The 23,427-nt window shown below is 37.1% G+C and overlaps 1 protein-coding gene across 1 annotated transcript in view; it reads right to left on the bottom strand.

Annotated features, from left to right (window-relative positions):
• The window catches only part of DPH6 (diphthamine biosynthesis 6), a 222,895-nt gene that overhangs the window by 119,818 nt on the left and 79,650 nt on the right, over positions 1 to 23,427 (bottom strand). Inside the window, 5 exon segments of the mRNA XM_086613920.1 lie at positions 5,301 to 5,475; positions 8,966 to 9,095; positions 12,901 to 13,032; positions 14,544 to 14,690; positions 22,890 to 22,981. Coding sequence (XP_086470046.1) covers positions 5,301 to 5,475; positions 8,966 to 9,095; positions 12,901 to 13,032; positions 14,544 to 14,690; positions 22,890 to 22,981 — 676 coding nt within the window.

Here is a 23,427-nt window from a genome sequence, read left to right as displayed (position 1 = left end):
CAATGGCGAGTGGAGGCTGACGGTAGACTATCGTGGCTTGAATGAAGTTACACCACCATTGAGTGCTGCCGTGCCAGATATGCTGGAACTTCAGTATGAACTGGAGTCAAAGGCAGCCAGGTGGTACGCTACAATTGATATCGCTAATGCGTTTTTCTCAATTCCTTTGGCACCGGAATGCAGGCCACAGTTTGCTTTCACTTGGAGGGGCATCCAGTATACCTGGAATCGACTGCCCCAGGGGTGGAAACACAGCCCCACTATTTGCCATGGACTGATCCAGACCACGCTGGAACAGGGTGATGCCCCAGAACATCTGCAATACATTGATGACATCATTGTATGGGGCAACACAGCAGAAGAAGTTTTTGAGAAAGGTGAAAAGATAATCCAAATCCTTCTGAAAGCAGGCTTTGCCATAAAACAGAGTAAAGTCAAGGGACCTGCCCAGGAGATTCAGTTTTTGGGAATAAAATGGCAAGATGGGCGTCGTCAGATTCCGATGGACGTGATTAATAAAATAACAGCTATGTCCCCACCAACCAACAAAAAGGAAGCACAAGCTTTCTTAGGCATTGTGGGTTTCTGGCGAATGCATATTCCTGACTACAGCCAGATTGTAAAACCCCTCTACCAAATAACCCGAAAGAGGAATAATTTTGAATGGGGCCCAGAGCAAAAACAAGCCTTTGAACAAATTAAACAAGAAATAGTCCATGCGGTAGCCCTGGGACCAGTCCGGACAGGACAAGATGTCAAAAATGTGCTCTACACTGCAGCCGGGGAGAATGGTCCCACCTGGAGTCTCTGGCAAAAAGCGCCAGGGGAGACGCGAGGTCGACCTCTTGGGTTTTGGAGTCGAGGATACAAAGGATCCGAAGCCAACTATACTCCAACTGAAAAAGAGATACTAGCAGCATATGAAGGAGTCCGAGCTGCTTCTGAAGTGATTGGTACGGAAGCACAGTTGCTCCTGGCACCCCGATTGCCAGTGCTCGGCTGGATGTTCAAAGGGAGCGTCCCGTCTACACACCACGCAACTGATGCCACATGGAGCAAGTGGATCGCACTGATCACACAAAGAGCTCGGATAGGAAACCTCAATCGCCCAGGAATTTTGGAAGTGATCACTAACTGGGCTGAAGGTAAAGACTTTGGGATGTCACCAGAGGAGGAGGAGGTGACACGTGCTGAGGAGGCTCCACCTTATAATGAACTATCAGACAACGAGAAGAAATATGCTCTGTTTACGGACGGATCCTGTCGCCTTGTAGGAAAACATCGAAAATGGAAAGCTGCTGTATGGAGTCCTACTCGACGGGTCGCAGAAGCTACCGAAGGAGAAGGTGAATCAAGCCAGTTCGCAGAGGTGAAAGCCATCCAACTGGCTTTAGACATCGCGGAACGAGAAAAGTGGCCAATGCTCTATCTCTATACCGACTCTTGGATGGTAGCGAATGCCCTGTGGGGATGGCTACGGCAATGGAAGCAGAGCAGCTGGCAACGCAGAGGTAAACCCATCTGGGCTGCCCCGTTGTGGAAAGACATTGCTGCTCGAGTAGAGAAGCTGATTGTGAAAGTACGACATGTAGATGCCCATGTACCCAAGAGTCGGGCCACAGAAGAACATGAAAACAATCAACAGGTGGATCAGGCCGCCAAGATTAAAGTGGCTCAAGTGGATCTGGACTGGCAACATAAAGGTGAAAAATTTCTAGCTCGTTGGGCCCATGATGCCTCAGGCCACCAAGGAAGGGACGCCACATACAAATGGGCTCGCGATCGAGGGGTGGACCTAACTATGGACACTATTGCAGAGGTGATCCATGAATGTGAAACGTGTGCTGCAATCAAGCAAGCCAAGCGGTTAAAACCTCTTTGGTATGGAGGGCGTTGGTTGAAATATCAATATGGAGAGGCTTGGCAAATTGACTATATCACACTTCCACAAACTCGCAGTGGCAAGCGTTACGTGCTTACAATGGTGGAAGCGACCACTGGATGGCTGGAAACCTATGCTGTGCCCCATGCCACCGCCCGGAACACGATCTTGGGCCTTGAAAAGCAAGTCTTGTGGCGACATGGCACCCCAGAAAGAATTGAGTCGGACAACGGGACTCATTTCCGTAACAATCTTATAGACACCTGGGCCAAAGAGCATGGCATTGAGTGGGTATATCACATCCCCTATCATGCACCAGCTTCTGGGAAGATTGAACGATATAATGGATTGCTAAAAACCACACTGAAAGCAATGGGTGGTGGAACCTTCAAACATTGGGATACGCATTTAGCAAAAGCCACCTGGTTAGTCAACACTAGAGGCTCTGCAAATCGAGCTGGTCCTGCGCAATCAGAACTTCTACGTACTGTAGAAGGAGATAAAGTCCCTGTAGTACACATGAGAAATATACTCGGGAAGACAGTTTGGGTTATTCCTGCCTCGGGTAAAGGTAAACCCATTCGTGGGATTGCTTTTGCTCAGGGACCTGGGTGCACTTGGTGGGTGATGCAAAAGGACGGGGAAGTCCAATGTGTACCTCAAGGGGATTTGATGTTGGGTGAAAATAGATGATAAAATGAATTGAATTGTGTGCACATTGTACTAATGTCATTATATTAAGAATCATCCAGGTTAATGAAGAATGAACTTCGTCAGAATCAGAACCGATTCCAAACACCCAGCAACTTCCTTGAGATCAACATCTTCAACCTGCAGACAGCGGCTGGATACACCAACTACGAGCTCCAGGCGCCACACGCAACAAAGACTACATGTCATCCGTTCTACCGACTGAGTGAATTCCACGTCATCTTTCCTGCCCTGAGAGACTACTACAACAGATGAAGACACATTTAGGAGGGATGACCCATGGCTAAGGGAATAGTATATATGTAAGGTTTGAGCATGACGTGCATGGTATGGAATAAGGGGTGGATACTGTCCTAGTTTTAGCTGGGACAGAGGGGTTTGTTTTTTTTAACAGCTAGAAAAGCTCCATGTTTTGGTTTTACTCAGAGGCTCACTCTGAGAAGAACACTGATAACAAGCTGCCAAGGACTTTTCAGTGTGCCGGAGTGCAGAAGCACGGCGGGATAAGGGGGGAGCATAGATGGGACAAGGGGGACACGATTCCCCTTGTGATTTGTGTGGAACTTAAGACTGAGGGCCAAACTGGCCAATTAGTATTCCATATCATGCAGCGTCATGCCCAGTATAAAAGCGAGGGTCAGATGGGAAGAAGGGCTTTTGCGCTTTGGCTTTTGCGCTTTTGCCGCTTTTGCTCTTTTGCGCTTGCTGTGTTTTTTTTCGCTCTATTGCTTTTCTTTTTTTTTCCTTTCTTCTCTCTCTCTCCCAGTACTCCCACTCTCGGAGTACTATCTCTCCCTCTCTGCCCCTCTCTATTTCGGGGCCTCGCGTTCGTCCGGGATTTGCAGTTTTCGGGAGGAGACGGGCTTCGCATACGAGGGGTGGTGAGCACCTACATTGTATTAAATCATCTGTATTAAATCACTCTTATCTCAACCCACGGGTTTCACGTTTATCCTTTAATTCTCTCCCTCATTCCTGGGGGTGGGGGAGGGGGAGTGACCGGCTGTGTGTGGGGCGGTTCAACATAACCCACGACACCCATACAGGTGTCTGTGGATTAGAAACAGAACTTAGCTATAAAGGATAGCAAATGAGTCATCCTGCAGCAGAGGTGCAGCTTTTGATTACTGTTTCTTTACTTCTGTAGTCATTGGATTTTAAAAGTAAAAATACTTTTCCACCTTAAGGGATAATAACGTTGCTAGACTAAAACATTCCCTTGAGGAAAACAAACAAACAAAAACCAGTGGAAAGTTTTCCTTAATGTTTTAATTGCTGACCAATGTTACCAGTTACACTGTATTTGAAGAGAAACGAGCCTTTCTGTGGCTATGCTGACTGTCCCATACCACCAGGAGATCCAAGAGACTGGCAGTGCCTGCTTATTCTCTGTTTGCAGCATGGGACTGTTCATTGGGTTACTAAAGCAATTTTCAGTTCATGCTTTTTTCTGAATTTACTCTATGCCAGCTCCAGGACAGTAATACAGATTAGTTGCAATGATATATCAGAGAAGTATCTTCAAATACAAAGGGGCAAAGTTTATTAACTTTTATCTTTGCAGGACTATGCATGACGTGACACAATTATGACTGTCAATGTGTAAGACGGAATGGAAAAAAGTTTGATAAACCAACTTTCTGCTTTCTCAAGAAAAACAGATATGCATAGACGATAAAAACCCACCCTGCTTTAACCACAAGATTAATATAGTATTTATCTACCAACTTTTCCTCCTGCAAAAGAAGTAAATTCTACATAAGCTTCTGAAGCAAAATATTATTCCTGAAATTTTCTGTAAAACAGTACAAAGACAAAACAAAGCACAATTCCATGGCCATTATACTTGGTAGGTTTGCAGATTCAAAGAAGCTTCAGGAAATTTAAACAGATGCCAAAACATCTCGCTTAAATCAGTTTGCACAACACAGCAATTTGGACTGGACAATGTATTGACATACATAAAATTGACATTGTATATGACTGTATTCATATTACACAGGAGGAGTACTGGTAAGAAAGGAATATGCACCTTTTTTTCAACGGAAAAGGTAAGACACCTCATCAATTGTCAGAACAGTACGAGCTGGGTAAGAGATACCATATAAGGAAAAAAGTTTTTTACTCAAGTTTAGGTCATCTTTTCCATGAAACTTTACTGCCTCCTTCACATGCTTTTAAATAGTATATAATATTCAATTCAGTTTGTTATTAATTTGAAAAAAAGAACAGTTCTTCAACCTTGCTGTACTTTCAAATGGTTAAGCAGTATCAAGAGCCTCAATAGGGATTTCATTAAAACAGCATTTTAGGATTTAAGTTTTGAGCTTGCTCGCTTTAAAGAAACAAATTTCAAATATCTTTGGAGTTCCTAAATTCTGTTTATAATTCTAGGCAGATTATAAAAATGTATACGTGACACAATTATTTGGTCTAATTATAATATACAACAAAAGTAAGCTGTTCTTGAGATTCTCTAGAAAGAATAATTTAATCTGTTTTATGAAAGTTTAAATGAAAAACTGATGCAGGTTAACATTTTGTTTTGTCCGTAAGTTTTAGAAATAATAATTCAAAATGCTAATTTTTCATGGTTTTTTTACACACTTCCTTTAGCACATTCAGATGGGAGAGAAGGAGACTCTATAACCGTATTTGTTTCAGTAAACTGACATATAGTTCACGTGAAGTAACACAGATTCCCTACCTTGATGGACTGACTGTAAGGTCCTATGCTGGCAGGTGCCCAGTGGGAAATGCTCTGTACATGCATGACCAGTTTTTCATCATGTGACACATCATCCATTGCAACGTCATACTTATGTGCAAGGCAGTCAATGCAAAACAGTACTCCATCAGGTAACAAGGTTTCCACACATACTCTGAAAACACAAGACAATTATTTTTTTCAAACAGAGAGTTTGCTTGCACCAACTTTCAGCATTTGTTTTCCATGGGTTTTTCTTTTGGCTAATATGTTATGAAATTTTGTCAGGAACATAAACCAAAGCTACAGTATGGCAATAACCTGCTAGCATTTACACTGTTACCTCCTCTCCAAATAACGATCAGCTTCAGACTTCCAGCAAGGTAATTTCCACTACCAAGGAGAAACTACCATCATAGCCAATGGTTCATTTCCACTGGTTATTTGTATGATGTGTATCACTTTATTAAGAACACATGAGTTCTTTTATTAAAAAAACCTTGACCACACAACTCTGGAAATGCCAGATAAGTTATGCTAAGCAGCCTTCAGACCCAGTGTATCATTGTCATATTCCTACCTCCATGCATTTGTCACTGAATCTCCTCCCAATGGTTGGACTAAAGGTTCCTGTTTCTAAGAAGCAGAAGCTTATTGTTCCTTTATAGCTTTTATCATGCTCTACTGAGCATATTTTTCTGTTATACTTCAAGTTGCATGACAGACATACACTTAAGACACGACTGAAAACCTACTTAAGTATTCATTAAAAAAGTTCACTTTTGCTTGCTCCAAGGAAGACTGAGTGCCCGGATGGACAGACAGACAGAAGATCTGTTGCATGTGACCAGTGAAAAAGTGTGTGTGTGGAGCAGGGCAGGGGGACGGTGCTGATAGGGGAAATCAACATTTCAAAGCCTGAAAAACAATTATATTTGCAGTCCATGCATAAAAAAGCCATTTACCTCCCAGCAGAAATCCAACAAAAAATTACTTATTCTCTTTACATATCATGTAACATAACCTTAAAAATTCTTCTAATCTTGCTTATTTCTTCCAAGAAAACTATTTTTCTACCCTCCTCCCACATGCAAATACAGTATTTTTTCCTCATTACCATCATCATAGGCATGGATGAATGGATTTTCTGCTTGGGCTGGTAAATTTTCAAGACAATTTTGCAAATTTAGTGCAGATCCACACCCTTGAATCAGTGCTTCCAGCACATTGCTTGTGAGAACTCCCACAACCAGGTCTCTGTGCATAATGCAATGATGCAGCCATGCAAACTGTTGTATAATTTCTCTTCTGGACAAAATGCAACATAAATCTGTTTGTTCAATAAAAATAGTTATAAAAAGCCATTTTCCTGCAACTTCCTGATCTTTCTACCTGTTATTTCAAGTGATGGAAGACTACGTGTCTGACTATGCAAATGTAGAGGCTTAAAACATGCAGCAGCATGAGAAATGAAAGAAGCCAAATCAGGAGAGGGGTAAGTGTCATAAACAGAACTTAAGATATATAGAAGTGGAGATTCACTTTTGTGTAGTTTACAGCTCTCTTAAAACACACACAACCAACACCCCATTCCTCTGTGACTTAGTAATCCTGGCCTACAATCAGCATCTCAAAGAAGCCTCTTCTTGCTCTCTTTTAGTCTCCTTTGACACTCAGATAGTGTAGGAGAATGTGAATCTATCATGATACATATTATCTTAACAATGTCTTTTAACTATTTGTCATGTCATACTTAAAATTCACAGGCCTATGCTACACTTCGTATTCTGCAATAAGAGCATAAAATATAGTATATTACATCAGAAAATTCCTAAACAGTTGGTTTTAAAAATAAGAACAAGACATGAAGTCTGACCTCATAGCTGACCCTGGTTTGAGCAGGGGATTGGACTAGATGATCTCCAGAGGTTCCCTTCATCCTGTATTAACCTATGATCCAAGTTGAATTTTTCAATCTATAGCAGTTCTGCAGACTGAGCATATTATCTCAAATGCTTAAGAACATGAATTACTGTAATAAGCCCTTTTGACAAAGGTAGTAAAGAATTTACAAATGGAAATCAGTTTTAGTACACAAATTTTAAAAAAGCAGAACAAAAATTTCATTGGCTAGGTGTTTGTTATTCAATTTCAATGGAAAAAAAAAAAACAAAAACCACACCCAAATAACACAGGAATCACATACTGAATACCTATGGACCATCAGGATGTTTCATTATGTCAGAGATGAACTTGGGTGCAATGTTGAAGATTCTATGCAACAGATATTGAAAAGCAATAATTTGGGGATCTACGAATGAAAGTGTTAGCACCAATGTATTCAGAATTCTGAAATAATTTCTTTTCATACTTGCATTCTTACTGAATATATAAGTGCAGCTAAACTACCCCCTAACAATCATTATCTGACAGCAACACAAGACATGAAGAACAATCATATTGGATCAAGCCAAAGATCCATCTAGTCCAGTATTCACCTTCAACCACAGTCAAGGGCATACAAGCAGGGGAAGAACAGAGTAACTATATTGGTACTGTCTTGAAGTATCTCCCAGAATCAAATGACGTGCATCTTAGGCACCTTCTCAGCTAACCATTTTGCTTTTCTATTTATCAAAATAAACAGAACAAAGTGAATAAGATTTGTCATAAGGACCTGGAAGGTTCCACACCTCATCCCTTTTAGAAAGACTTAATAATCATTGATAGTAAGGCTTCCGTAAGGCTTCTGACACTATCTCCCACAACATCCTCATAGAGAAGTTGTTGATGTATGGGCTAGATGAGTAGACAGAGAAGTGGACTGAAAAATGGCTGATAAGCCAGGCTCAGAGAGTGGAGATTAGTGGCACAAAGTGTTGCAGGTGGCCAGTAACTAGTGGTGTACTGCAGGAGCCAACATTGGGTCCAATTCTGTTCAACATCTTCATTAGCAATCTGGATGATGGGGCAGAATGTACTCTTGGCAAGTTTGCAGATGATACCAAACTGGGAGGAATGGTCGATAGACCAGAGATTGGTGTTGCCATCCAGATGGTCCTCAACAGGCTGGAGAAACAGGCACACAGGAATGTCCTGAAGCTCAACAAGGAGAAGTTGAAAGTCCTGCACCTGGGGAGGACCAAACCCATGCTCTGGTATATTCTGGGGGCCTACTGGCTGGAAAGCAGCGTTGCAGAAAAGGACTTGGAGGTTCCTGATGGACACCAAGTTGAACATGAGCCAGCAATGTGCCTTTGTGGCAAAGAGGGCTGATGATATCCTGGGCTGCATTCAGAGGAGCATTGCGAGCACGTCAAGGGAGGCAAACAAACAAGAAAAGCAAAATCTCACCAACACAAAAGACCTGTCAGTTCAATCAAGTCACAGAGAAGAACTGAGACTTGCAAAAAACGTATTATTCTTCTGTAAGGGCACATAGGGTGGGCATTTATAAAACTTATGGTATATATTAAGGCAAGAATTTCCAATCCTAGTGTTTTTCAGCTGAGAAGCCCTGATGTGATTACTCCAAAAGGCAGGAAAAGTCTACTTCTAAGACTGTGAGGCACAAACATTTGGACAAAAGCTTCATAAATATGGTAACAATAACTCAGTAAATTACACTGTATCATAAATATACTATAGCAGTAGTCTAATCTTACCTTGCTGGTGGACACAAATCAAATTCTGTCACATAAACTGAATTTATAACATTGAAATCTTTCATGCTCTTCATATACAGATGAACCAAAATAATATCCTTCAGTTTCAATCCCTCTGAAGCCACATTAGCTGCAGGATAAAAATAATATAGTTATTAAAGACAGAATATTTTAAATGTGTGTAGAAAGAGAGCACAGGCATCCTTTTTTTTGTTCAGCAAAACCAACTGGTAATAACCTAACAGTTGCCTAAACACGACTGAAGGCTTTGCAGCATACTACCTATCCCCCTATAATATCTGTTTTTCATTAAAGTCTTTCTAATGATAGTTTTCCAAAAATACAGAAACAGAATACAAATAAACTTTATCCAACCTGAGCAGTGGTGAATTCTTGCCCCAAGAAAACTTATCATGCATTAATGCATGTAGATATGTTACAGTCCGAATTCCTTGTTTTATGATCTCGTATTTTTTTTTATTTTCAGCCTATGACAGCTAGTAATCTATAAAGGATTTTGAATCACAAAACTACAGAACTGGAAAGGCCAATAAGAGGTCCTTTAGTGCATCACCCTCTTCAAAGAAAAGATCAAATATTTATATGCTATTCCAGAGGGATGCTTGTCTAAGCCGTTTTTAAAAACCCTCACTGCAATAGCAATCTCCGCATAAACAAAGAGTTATAAATGGCAAGACAGACAATAGGAAACAGAAGTAGCCACAAGAGAAATGAAGGAAAGATGAGAGCAGAGGAAAGTTCAAGCAGACAGTTAAGAAAAGATACTGGGAAGTGAAGATCATCTGAACATGTATGCACAGAAGATTCCAGTCAGAGCACTTAAGGGAGAATGTATTACTCTTAAACAGTCAATACCATAACAAGATATGTGAATCAGATCTGCAGCATGGACCTTTTGTAACTCATGAGCAATAGAAACTAAATGAAGAACAGAATCTTCTCTGAATATAGAACATATATAATCAGAGTCCCATGTGACATAATTTAAAGAAGCTACATAAAGCTCTTCTCAGTGTAACTTTGGGGATCCTGTCCTTTAATGTTACAGTGTGTACCGGTACATGCCTATATATTTGTTTTCCAGTGGAGAAGTACAAGAGTATAAAGACAATCTCTGTTGGCTGTTGCCTTAGTGAGAAACAAATACTTTTTGTGTAAAACATTTCTGTGCTTTTAAAGACAGTTCAGGAGTTGGCACACTTCTGTAAAGGCCAATCTGGTCACATCTACACTGAATTTTGCTCTAAATGTCTCAGCTTTACTTAGTCATACTGCAATTAGAAGAAGAGGCTATCTGAAGAGGGAATTCTCATAGACAGAAAAGGAAGCGTGCGCTAAGTGTTAAAGCAGATTATATAGCAATTAACATAGAACTCCTATGAAGTCAAGATACATCTCTAGAAATACCAGCTGAGAAATTATCACACAATGATAATGCTGCCCAGAAATGTAAATGCATTTGAATGCTGCCTGATAGCAATCACTAGGTCAATACCAGCTGCTGTGTCATCAGTCAAGGAGGAAACAAGGACACTTTTCAGATTTCCAGCCAGCATTTTAGTCAAGAAGAAAGACTTTTGGCCTGCAGTTAAAAGTGCTGCAACATTCTATGGAATACTGGAGGGGAAAAAAAAACCAACAACCAACTAACAAACCAACCAACCCTCTGCCCAGGTCTAAATTTAAAATGCAAAAGCCAACAAACTAATTTGTGGAGATGTAACAGTATTAGAGCAAGTTGAATGAAAGAAATTTGGATAAATTAGTAATTTCTAGCTCTATTTTTTTAAAAAAATCTTCTTAAAGTAATTAAAAGCAACGTCTCCTTTTCCTCTGCATGAATTAGAGAAGTGACCTCTCAAAGCATTGTATCTAGTAGAAAGGCATAAATGATGAACGAGTTACCAACCCACCACTTGGGTTCTTGAAAAAATGTTCTGTTTTCCAAGACAAGACTCTTACATAGCACATCTCCAAGATGTAGAGGGAAACTATACAGGCTTTTTGTGGAATTTCAATCCCTTCACTGTTCTAAATCATTCATAAAATACCATCAGGTGAGTCTTACCCTTACTTAGGCAGAACTGTCTAAAAAGAACCAACCCAAAAAATAACAGTGGCCAAAATACAGCTTAATTTTTTTAAAATGGGTTATCCAGGATTCTTAGGTTGGAAGCCACAAAAGACAGCATCAAAACTGTACAAGAAGTAGCATTTTAGACTAAATTTTCGTGTAATAAAAATCTATGTAGTTCCCTTGGGCCTATGGAGCTGTGCCATGGTACAGCTACACCAGAGCTGATTCATACATATATAAAGCACTGTAATCTTTGTCATCTTCCAATCATACCTAAATAAAAGTTTAAAAAAAGAGTTTAAGAAAAGAAATGTAAATAGTAATCAGTTCTTGGCTTCATGGAAGAATTCCATCCACTTTACAGAACAACCACATATTTCATAACGTCTAGTAATAAATGTCTATTTCTACATCCTTTTGGCAGCACTTATCCTCTTTAGAGGTGATTAAATCAGTTAACCAAGCAAAGAGAAGGTTAAAAGAACTGTGCTTATTCCATTTTCATAGCACCGATGACTGAATTTCTGTACAGATTGTAAGTATGAGTTCAGAAAAAGCCTTGTGCATATTTGCAGATCAGTTAAGTTCTCAGAAAAAAATTGTTTCTTTGGCCATGACAGAATCATAATTCATTCAGTCTTCTACACCCACTTCCAAAAATGAAAAAAGAAAGGAAATGTGAGAACTGACATTTTCTACCTAGGATCAGAAAATTACTATTTTTCTTGACTATAATACAGCAAATGCAAGTAGTTTGCTGAAAGGTATAGGCTACTGTACTAGTCAGAGACACAATCTTTTCTGACAGATGCTAAGGCAAAAATATATAATGTTTGTACTGGCAGATTTCCATTCAAATGTAATGAGAACAAAACAGAACATTACACAACCCTTTTGCTTCAATTTACACATTATGTCCAGAAGATTTACACTAAATACTATTGTCTTTTACTACAAGTTTGATCACATCCACCGTGCTGATTTCCAAGCAACCAAAAACTAGCTTAAGGACCTTCTACAAAGTATAACTTCTTTGCTTCTGAAAAAAAAAAATTAGGGTTTCTTTATCATCCTGTATTCCATCGTGAATGCTCTGCTGCACATGCAAAAAATAAGATTTTATAGGATAATACGTCACATAAATTCATGAACAAGAATATAAGCCTACCTATTTAGATACTAAAAATTATTTCTTTTTTTTTATGAATGAAAAGAAGCCTGTATAAATATGCTTTACTTAAAATTTAGAATGAAAAAAAAAACCCAAAACCAAAAATGTGAACGTTTTATTTTATTGTCAGTATCTTGTAAGAGGAGGATAGTAAGGAACCTGGATTTCATGATTCCCAAGACAGCAATTTCTCCTTTACACTAAGAATATAAATGTGATTTACTGCTACTGACCTAATCCTAGACGCCAAAATGTGAAACAACCTTCTAGAAAACTTAATTTAAAATTATGGTAGCTACAAAAGTGCTTTAGCAAGTAGACAGCATCCATAGTACATATGCATACTCACACACAGAGTATACATTGCAAGAAAGCTATAAAGCAAGTTATAAAGCAAGTAAGTACTGTGGAAATAGTGTTGTTAGAGTGATATGAACACTACTCTGGCTTTCTAGGGTCTTCAAAAGCCAGTCAAATTATGATGTGTTCAATATCAAAGCTGGCAGTCTTGGTATCAATGATTCCAATCAAATGCAAAATGAGATGGCAAACTGACAACCACAACATTTAAAGTTATAAAACCATACGACAATACAGATTCTTACTTAATACCATATTAAAACCAATATAATTAACAGCAGACAATGGACTAACTGAATAAAGCACCTTGGAGAGAGGAAAATGCTTCCCTTGCTGCCTCTTGAGTGTTTTTGCCTTTTGACGGATGAAAGTAGGCAGTGATACCTGAAAACCACTGGTAACCACTCAGGGATCTTCCTGAACTTCCAAACGTCTTAGCTATTGGAAACAAAGAATAGCTCTATGATTACAATAATGAGAGATTTCAAGTTAACCTAGAATATATTTAAATTGTTTAAATAATAAGAAGTTATATAGAAAAAAAAACTAAATTCACAGACTGTAAAAACATCTTCAAAATGTATTTACAGACTACCAGTTATAAAACAAAAACTTAAAAGTAAGTGTGATGGTAACAAAGCTCCCAAATGCTACTTGACAAAACCTTCTCCAACACTGCCTCCAGAAAATATGCCTGCAAGTGGTATTTAGCTGAGAATTTCAGTACATTCTCTCCTTCTTGCCGTTTTTGCTGACCATTTACAATCTCTCTACCTGTTTTGATACAGACTTGGCACAAGACATGACTTCAGAAAGTTAAAATTTTCAGAAGTATCTAAATGACATAGGAACAGATTTTCAAATTTATATGCCAAATTTTAATGGAAGTTTGGTGTTTAACCTGGTTCTGATCTTCTTCGCAAACGCATAATGTGTTTAGGTATTTTTTTAACATCCCGCCAGGCACTTATCCATATTCAAGAGCCTTAATACCATTCAATATCAAAAACTGTTATACTATGAAACTTAGTTTTCAGGAAAAGTTTAATATTTTTGGGTGTAACTGGTAACAGTGATGCTGTGGTACTTCAGCGAGGTACCAATGTATGAACTCAGGTTCATCTTGCATTAATCACCTCATGTTTGAGGCAGTGCTAATATCTGGCATATGATTAGTTACTGTAGCTCACCTAAGAGACAGTAACTTGCTAAGCTGCTAAACTTGATCATGCATGTCACCCTGAGGTTGTTTGAGTGGGGAAAGACTCATACACTATGTAAGCAAGTGCAGTGGTTGAGTTTTGTACTTCATTTTAGAGCTTGTTTTTCTAACTTCAAATAAAAACCAGTAGAGTATAGGTACAGATGTGGTTAGACCATTTAAATAAAACGCAATCTCTCCACTCAAATGAATTATTAGATTATAGTAATTTCATTCAGGCAAACAGAACACACCAATGTGTGTTGAGAGAGAAAGAAAGAAAGGAAGAAAGGAAGGAAGAAAGAAAGAAAAAGAGAAAGAAAGAAAGAAAGAAAAAGAGAAAGAAAGAAAGAAAGAAAAAGAGAAAGAAAGAAAGAAAGAAAGAAAGAAAGAAAGAAAGAAAGAAAGAAAGAAAGAAAGAAAGAAAGAAAGAAAGAAAGAAAGAAAGAAAGAAAGAAAGAAAGAAAGAAAGAAAGAAAGAAAGAAAGAAAGAAAGAAAGAAAGAAAGAAAGAAAGAAAGAAACGGGTTATGATCCTTCTGTAAAATAACTTCAAATGCTTTATTATTACAGATGCCCTGATTCCTATCAGAAAACCGCATTGTAGTAGGATCTCTTCTTTTTCAGACAGGTTATTAAAGGTCACAAACATTACTTTTAGGAGTGTTATTATACTAATTAACAGTGTACTCCATTAGGGTATGAAATATTCAATATTACTTTTCTAATGAAAGTTGTGCAAGACTCACTGAAATCCAGAGAATTGTGTTTCAAAGACTTCCAGATGACTGGAATGTTCTTCTGTGGTTCATCCTCTTCTGATGAAGGGAAAATATCGTCATTGTTACAGCTTATCTCACAAGGACAGCTATTGACCATAAACGTACACGAAGATTCTCCCTGCTTGAGACAAACATTATAAAATAAGCAAGTAAACAGCATGCCAACCAGTATGAAATCAGTACATTTTATCATTCGAATTTTGGGTTTCAATTACAGAAAATACTATAGCTCAATGAGTACTTAAGCTTAGAACAATTCATGGAAGAATAGCATTAGGATTTCCCACGATCTAGATTGAAGAATCTGGCAGAATACAATGTGCCCCTGTTGACATATCATATGCAATAAAAATGCAAGCTTAGTAGTAAATAAGAACGATAGATATGAAAAACAATGAGACTCAAGACTAAGAGACAGAAAGAGTACTATGATGAAGAAATGTTATTCCACAATCATATACAGGACAACTACGTTTTCCAAAACCAGTATAAATTAAGTGAAAAAAGGAACAAAAGTACAAAAGTAACAATTTGATAATTAACACTCTCACTAAACACTTGAAACAGCAAAAGACTAACAAGAAAGTTTTAAAACTTTATGGAACCTTGAATGAATGCAGTCCACGTAAAAAAAAAATATCTCTTTCTATTCCTCTTAACAAAAACTATCCCCTCCACCAAACTCACCCCACTTTGGGATGCTCAGAGTTTTGTGATACAGAAAAGAGCGTTTCCCAATACTTATATATAAAAGTAATTTCTTGACAAGGAAGGAAAATAATTCACTGTACCTTCTCTCCTTCTCAAATGCTTCCTTAGGCCTAGGAAGAGAAAACTACTCAGTGCACCTTTTAAAGTAAAATACATAGGCAGAGTGCGTACTGAGAAGTCTTCCAAAATTCTGTGTTCATCATATTTTCAACAAGTCATGTAATTACAGCATGTATATTTAAAAAAAAAACCAAAACTTTAGAGCTATCAGAACTTATACTCTTTTCCATTTGATTTTCCAGGGCAGCCTAATCTGCAGCTGGAGATTAATAACTAGCCTGGGTAATACTACTTGTCTTTGTCTAAAACTAATATGAATTATGACAGAATTTATCCATAAACCTTAACCAAACATCACTGCATGCTGTAACTCCAGATGCTATTGATTAGTTTTCTGCTCAAAAGTTTAAAATTTCATATAGTGTCTAAACGACGCATTTTACTGCAGGCTTATTAAATACTAAATTGACAAAAATGATGATAAAGCCAAATAAAGCAAAACAAAAAACTGACAAAATATGAAGCCCTTGGCAATCCTTACATATGGATTAGAAACTGCTGAATATTCTTTTACAAATTAGTGTCCTATCTATGGAATTTTCATGCAAAATGTCTATGAAAAAGAATGTTAACATTATACAGCAAAACACTCTTAAGCATTCTCTGCATTCTCTGCTTTTTAACAATTCAATCTCAACAAGCTGTCAACCAAAATGGGATATATTCAAAAATACTAATCAAATTTGAAAACAGACGTTTTTAAAAAAGATAATTTTATTCTATTTTTTCCTTTCCTTTGGAAAATAAAACATATCTTATTACAACTTCAAAAGTTTTCTCTTAATATTAAGCAAAAAAAACAAAGTGAGGAAAAAAAGGCAGAAAACTATAGTACGCATCAGAAGTCTGCAATGAGAACTCCGCATTTACATGGACATTTGACTTCACTGGAGAGAAACAGGATCCAGCTAAGTTAAAGTAGTGTATTTTGAAATTCTCAGGAAAGGCTAAATTACAAAAAGGTCATTACCTATGAGAGGAAACTCAGCTCTGCTGCCTCTAAAAGGGCTCGAGGGGAGTTTTACAAGCACTGTAAACACTAAAGCTATGCTCTAAGAGGGGCTGATGTTCTTTGATTGGACCTCATTTTATTCATTCCTCCAAGAAAGGCATGAAAGTCAAGGCAATAATCTGCTTTATGTGAATCAATTGTACATGAGAGGTTAAAAGAAGTCAACTAAATGTAACATAATAGCACAAAGATGAAAACTGCAATTTAGTACAAACATGACATGCATTCCAACATTACGATATACAAGCATCCAACAGCATCTACACCATTTCCCACTTACTGAATTGCACCTTCAACTACTGCTCTTGGTTGATATATTTTGCCGTTACCCAGAGGGCTGCCTGATAGCCCCTAACCCTTCAGGTATGACTTAGAAAATAAAGAAGCAGGAGCACAAATCTGTAATTGAAATAAGCTGAATTATGCTACCAGAACCAAGAAAATCCCTTTTTTTCCTTTTTTTTTTTTTTATGTTTCTGTTTTTTTATGCACAAGACGTCGCTTTACAGAAATATACAGACTGCATAGTGGTAAGAAGCACTAAATGTGCTACCATTTCCCTCTTGCAAATTGTTGTTTTATTAAATTAGTTGCTTTCACTGTCTAATTTGCAATGTCCATCATGAAACAATCAATTTGCATTATGGCACAGGGACTCATTGAGTACTAATGTAACATACAAACGTTACAGAGTTTGCCCCTCTTAGACCTGCCCCTTGAGTAAGCATGCACAGACATGGTGATATGAATGATACTATCACAGTGCTGCCTTGCGTATTGTTTTTAGATCACCTGGATTTTAACTTCAATATGGTATAATAATCCATCACCATGCAAAAAATGTGAACTGGAAACAGAAAAGTTCCAGCTTGCCAGTTTGACAGCCACTTTGTTTCTCACTTTCGTTGAGCTTTACATAATTACCTCTTAAGAGATCTAGAGATGCAGGTATCTTGTGTAGGTAGTATTAGAGACCTGAAACTTCTCTCCATTCCCTAACCAGGAGGACTGAATTTATACACTTTGCAAGTGAACATGAAAAGAGCACCTATTCCATTTTTATGCCATCTGTGAAAAGTGTTTTTTCAACTATGTTTCTAAATATGTTTTCTGCAAAATGCGCTTCATAAAAAATTCATGGGGATGTAGTGAGACTCACAGACTGTATCACAAGTCGTTTGGTCTAACTTACAGAACTTCCCTGTAGCTTTGTAATTTGTTAATATTACAAATATCTCAAATTGATGCCACATTAAATTTTCATATCATCCACAGTCACATCCCTTTTTCCTATATAAATATGCCAATATTTTACAAATTGTTAGGCTTATATCAATATTGCTTCACAGATATAAATAAAATTATACATCTGTGTTTACACACATACTCAAACAGCTGGTCAACTGCAAAATTTTTGGAAATTACTAAAAAGTACTAGAAGCTCTATGATGTGTCTTACATACACCAAAGACCATAAAAATAATTACAGACTACTGTTGATTTCAATGCCTATGATACACCACAATGATTCACTCAAGGCTGAGTCCCACAATGCTCCAAAAACATAGATAATCAATCACTTTCTGCAGCAGCACAGGTGCAGGCTACAGCAGAAGTATTAGGTGTGGAACCTGGCAGTAGAAGAACAACAGGCTCAATGCCAGCCTAAGTAGAGCTGCCAGACTCCGTTTAGTAGCTATATTCGAATTTCATACCAATGTTGGTTTTCCATTCCTGTCGACAGAGAAAGTAATCTAAGAATTTAAAACTCGAAGTTACAGACTGCAACAAACAGACTAACTTTCCCCGAATAATACTCTCATCACTTTAAAAACAAAAAAATCAAGCTTGCTATAATGACATTTTAATTGAATCCCACAGAACCTATTTTATCACATAACGTTTTCATGTTACTTCACAGACACAATGTATTTTCCCATTTGTTACACTGTTTCTCCCACACCCACTGTACATTGTGATACCAACCTAATTTTGGATCAGAGCCTGCATGCATACATATGCTTAACTATATGCACATAACTCATGTCAGTGATGCAAGCGCACTCAGAATGAAGTTAAGCAAATGCACGAGTGTTCCAAGATCCAAATTCTCCTGTTGAAAAAGCCTCGGAGCTAGGACTTTGACTGATATAGCTGAAATTCCACGCAGTGGTCTTTTATGAAAACAACAGATTGCCTTCTTAAAAAGCTTATATTCTGCACTACAGAAACTGGTATAAAAACCTATCACAACACAATTCCAAAACTGATAGTTCTCCCACTGAGCAGTAATGAGAATACAGGAGGGGCTGAGAGCTCAGAAGACATAAGGAAAGACTATGATAATCTCTTTATTCTTTTGGTGTACCTTGATAACAGAACTCCTTGAAATATAATGAGAAAGACCACATACATCTCTGTGCAGTATTTCAAGTACAATAAATAGACGTATAGGAAAGAAAGTCCTCTACTCCAGAAGACTTTCAAATAAAGTCTCTTCATTATGAAAAGAGAACAAAAAAAATCTCTTTTCTCAGAGAACTGGACTAAATCTGATATCAAATGGAGTAAGAAATAAAATCCTTTATTTATTATCTTAGTGTTTCAAATAAAACAGCGCACAAAAATAATTTTGCAGTATTTGTTAGAAAGTTTTCAAATCACAATTACAAGGGTTACCTATATTCTTACGATGTAGAAGGGAAACTAAAGGTTACCTAGGAGAAGTATCATTCAATGATGACAAAATATTTTAAAAATGCCACCCACAATGCCACCAACAAAACGTATTTTGCAACTTGAAACTCTTTTCTGTTCGCCCTGACATCATTTACAAAGTTTATTTATACATCTAAAGTCCTAAATGGAGATTAAATAAAATAATTCAGGCCAGAAGGAACTGGACAGAAAGAGGCTACAAAGTTAAAGCAAATCTAACCTGCAGCATCACACCCCTTTAGTACACAAGGCATGTAAATATCTCCCAAACACCTTTTCTAACTTTTACAAGTGTTTTTGAAATCATCTCCAAATTGACCTGTGAAATAGATTTGCTGATGTTTAACAGAGGTATAACTCTTGAACTTGTGTTCCACCCAAATAGGTCAAGATTTCTCAAAACAGGAAAAGAAGTAAGCCTCAAGATATCAATTTATGGTAGGTAAAATGAGAAAAAGCAGCAGCAGTAATGATTCCTGTATCTGTTTACAGGCAAACAGGCTCCTTCCTTCTGCCAAGTGTAGAAAGAAAACTATATGACTCTCTCTAATTCTCGACTATCCCCAACTTAAGAGGCTGCAGTTTCAACGCATATATTGTTTGATGTATTGTGCTCCTGCTCACTGGAACTTCGGGAACACAGCACTCATTATTAAATGCAGGAAAGAGCAAATCTTCAAGCATGAGTGATAGCTAATATGTTCACTACTGTCATCAGAAGTATGGTCACATCAGCAGAAGCTCCAACAGCTTTGATTCCTGTTTCTGATCATTCAAAAGTCAACACAACAGAGTAACAGAATAGCATGATATAGGGAAAATAAAAATGCTTTTCAAGTTCATTATGCTGTCAAAATAAAAAAATTCTTTCACAATTGTATTTTTTTCCTAATTGGAAATAGTAAAAATTAAATTTGTATTGAATACAAAAGCCGAAACACTTGATTTAAAGATTCTGGAGTATGCTTCAGAAATTGCCGCCTCCTCAAGAAAAAACATGCTACATTTTAAATGAACAAAGCGACAGTCTTATTGGCAAAGGAAAATATCGATGACCTTGTTTTTTACAATGAAGCAAATGGGGCATTCCTGAATTTTGAGCATTAGTGTTTTATTAGAATTGTTATTTATTCTTAATGTTTTTGTAAAATGCCTACAAAAAGTTATCTTAATCTATGTTTACCAAACTTTTGATAATGTTTTAATAATAAAATCTTATGTTTATTTATCTCTTCAGCCTTTTCTGTATCACTGTTAATGAAAGAAATGTGGCTGCATTAAAAAAAAAGCTTAAATTATTATGCAAAAATACATCTTGAAGTTGAACAGTAATGTATTAAACCAGAACAGTGAGTAAAATGTTATTTTCCCCCAGGCACAAGGGCTTGTTTTGCTGCCAGAAACAATCTAAAACAAATTTCTACGCAGGCTTTGTAGTTAAACATGAAGAGAAATGGCTAAAGAAAATGCATTACAGGCAGGAAAGGCAGCAGAGACTAAGGTACACTAGCTATAATTGCATAATGATTATAAAACTAAATTCAAAGAATGTAAAATTAACACCTGTGGCACATAACTAAGATAAAATGAATCGACAATAAAAGTTTAAAATTTGTATCTCTCAGCTGAAATGATAACAAAACTGATGTCATAATACTTATTAGAATTACACATCACTGTGCAGTCTATTAAAGGTTTCTACAAAGTGCTTACATAAGTAGCTACTTTTATACATTGCTCATAATGGAGTATTTTTTTCCCAATTTTCAGTAATCCCTTGAAAGCCTGAAACTAAAATTAGTTCTCCTTCTAAAGCAGTTTTTTCCTGCAGTGATTTGTTATTGTAGGATTGGCTTTTAAGTGCTGAATTACTAACTGATATTTAAATTCTTTTGTAGGGCTTGTAAGCAACAAATAGTGAGAAAAAGTACAGTACTACAGTCATATCAATCTTGAAGGCATCTCTTTATCAAAATACAGTTAAACCATGCTAACTTAGTAACAAATTATTCTCTGAAAGACTGACTGGTTGTCCACATTTGTAACTTCTTGAAAATCTAGCTTATTTTATGGTGACATAGAATAATCTATAGCCAAAAGATTAAAATGCTTCTCCTTATGAGACAACCACTGCAGAAGAGACTATTTTCCTTTTAACTATACAAGACATTAGTTTATCTACCAAAATCCAGGCAAGCTTCTGTAAACCTTACCCCTTTGAGAGTGTGACAGCTTTGTCTACAATGAATTTGAAATATGATTTACTACAACACTCTTAGAAACTGAGGCTTTAACCAAATCTAAAACATCCACCTAAGAAAGGGAAAAGAGCTTCTGAACAGATAAAAATAAAATCTTGATTCGTATATAAAATGCATTTTAATATGATTTTTTCCCTGATTTATGTAAAGCTTTGTGTTTTTCATTTTCCCAAGCCTGTCACGTTGCAGTGATGTATGGTGCATTTCAGCATCAAGTTTGCCACAAGCAATAAAGTCAGTGCCCCCAAAGAAATATTAATATATTATTACTCTTCCCCACCATGCCCTGCTCCCAAATTTTCCTTTATTCAGCCTATTTGGTTTTGCTTCACATAGTTACTTGATACCATTTTCACACAAATATTTAATGTTTTATTTTTAAAAGAAATACCAAACTACAAATTGACAGGATGGAATACAGTTTACTTTCCAAGGCAGGAATGAGGTCATCATGGAATAAAAATGTACAGGTAATTTATCTGTTTGGAACCATAAAATTAAAAAAGAGGCGGGGGGGGTGGGGGGGGAAAGGCATAATCTATTCAAAGAAATTCGGGAAATGTAGTTGATCAAGAGACATTAAATGTAAAATACCAATACAATAACGTTCTATAACAATCCCTGCACCTAGAAGAGCTTCAGTGATGTCCAAAGTGCAGAAAGTAGGATCTAAAAAAGATGACTGTGACTGCAACAGTAATAGGAAGATCATGAGGCACTCTCTTCACCAAAATACTGGCACTTACAGATGTTCAGGAGGGAAAAAAAAAAATCATTTACCCACAAAATAAAGAAAAGTGGAAAAGTGCTGACAAATACTAAGAAAAATAAGTTCTGTTTTGTCCCTCTTAGCTCTGCTCACATAAAAGTTTGCAACATCTAAACCACTAGAGTCCCTATTCCTGTTCTGCTGTTTCCATGGAATCATAAGCTGAGACTGAATCCCAGTGAACTACTAATGATTCCCTTAATGTTTTTGACCAGGATAATCTCTTCTACACGATTTGAAGGCATTCATTAGATATATCTTTCATATGGAAAAGAAAACCTCAAATCCGGTACGTTTAAAACTCGAGCACTTGCACATCAGCGCATTTTTAAATCATGCACTTCACATCAGAAACAGCAAAAAGAGATGCCACCTTCCAGCAAATCAACAGGTTCACAGTTTCCTAATACAGCTGTGTTCCACAGTGTGGCTAGCTGTACCACACAGGTTACACATGTGCTTGGACTGAACCACGTTGCCAGAGCATCTTGAGGTTTCAAGATGAAAAATGCCACACAAATATACCACCTCCATTCATTCATTTGACACAAGGTAGTGTTTGTGTTGAGTTTTTCCTTATGGCAAGTTCTGAAATTCAACTAAATATGTACATTGCTATTTGAAAGTAGACCCACATGAAAATATGTAGCTTCACTGCAAACTGTGACAAAGCAACATAAAAATAGAAAGCATGCATATAGCTTTTAAGGAATGCAATCTACTTGCCTTATTCTCCAGGTGTAATTTTAAGAATTGAAGGTAGGCCACAGGTGCAAATGCATCAGCCGAATGCACAACCACCTTCGCTGAATCTCTGAAATACAAAATTATTAGCATCAAATATTAGCATGTAATTTTACATATAGACAATACTTAGTTACGTCCAACGTAACTCAGTGAAAATATATCAATTTCATATTTAGCTTTTATATCAATTAAGAAAAAAGTTTGCTTCATAAAATCATGTTGTTGAAGAACACATTATCTTCACTAATTTTCAAAAGGAATAAACTATACTTCCAGACCAGTACTGAGAGATTCAGTTAGCTGTAGGCTATGAAAGCATAAATGACATTGTTTTACATTCTAGAGACTATTATGTAAACTAATCTTTTCATTTCATCAATAGGAGATTTTTTTTAAAAGTCCATTCTTGTAGACTAATGCTCCGTGGATTAGTTCTTAAGTTATTAACAACTTAAAATATTTCATACTGAGAAACTGACTGATTCGACCATCTTGCATCTGATATTGAAGACT

The sequence above is a fragment of the Tauraco erythrolophus genome, chromosome 6 (assembly GCF_009769465.1).
Source record: "Tauraco erythrolophus isolate bTauEry1 chromosome 6, bTauEry1.pri, whole genome shotgun sequence".
In the NCBI taxonomy this organism is placed as follows: domain Eukaryota; kingdom Metazoa; phylum Chordata; class Aves; order Musophagiformes; family Musophagidae; genus Tauraco; species Tauraco erythrolophus.
Note: the sequence above shows the minus strand (reverse complement) of the source record. Positions and strands in the feature narration are given on the sequence as shown.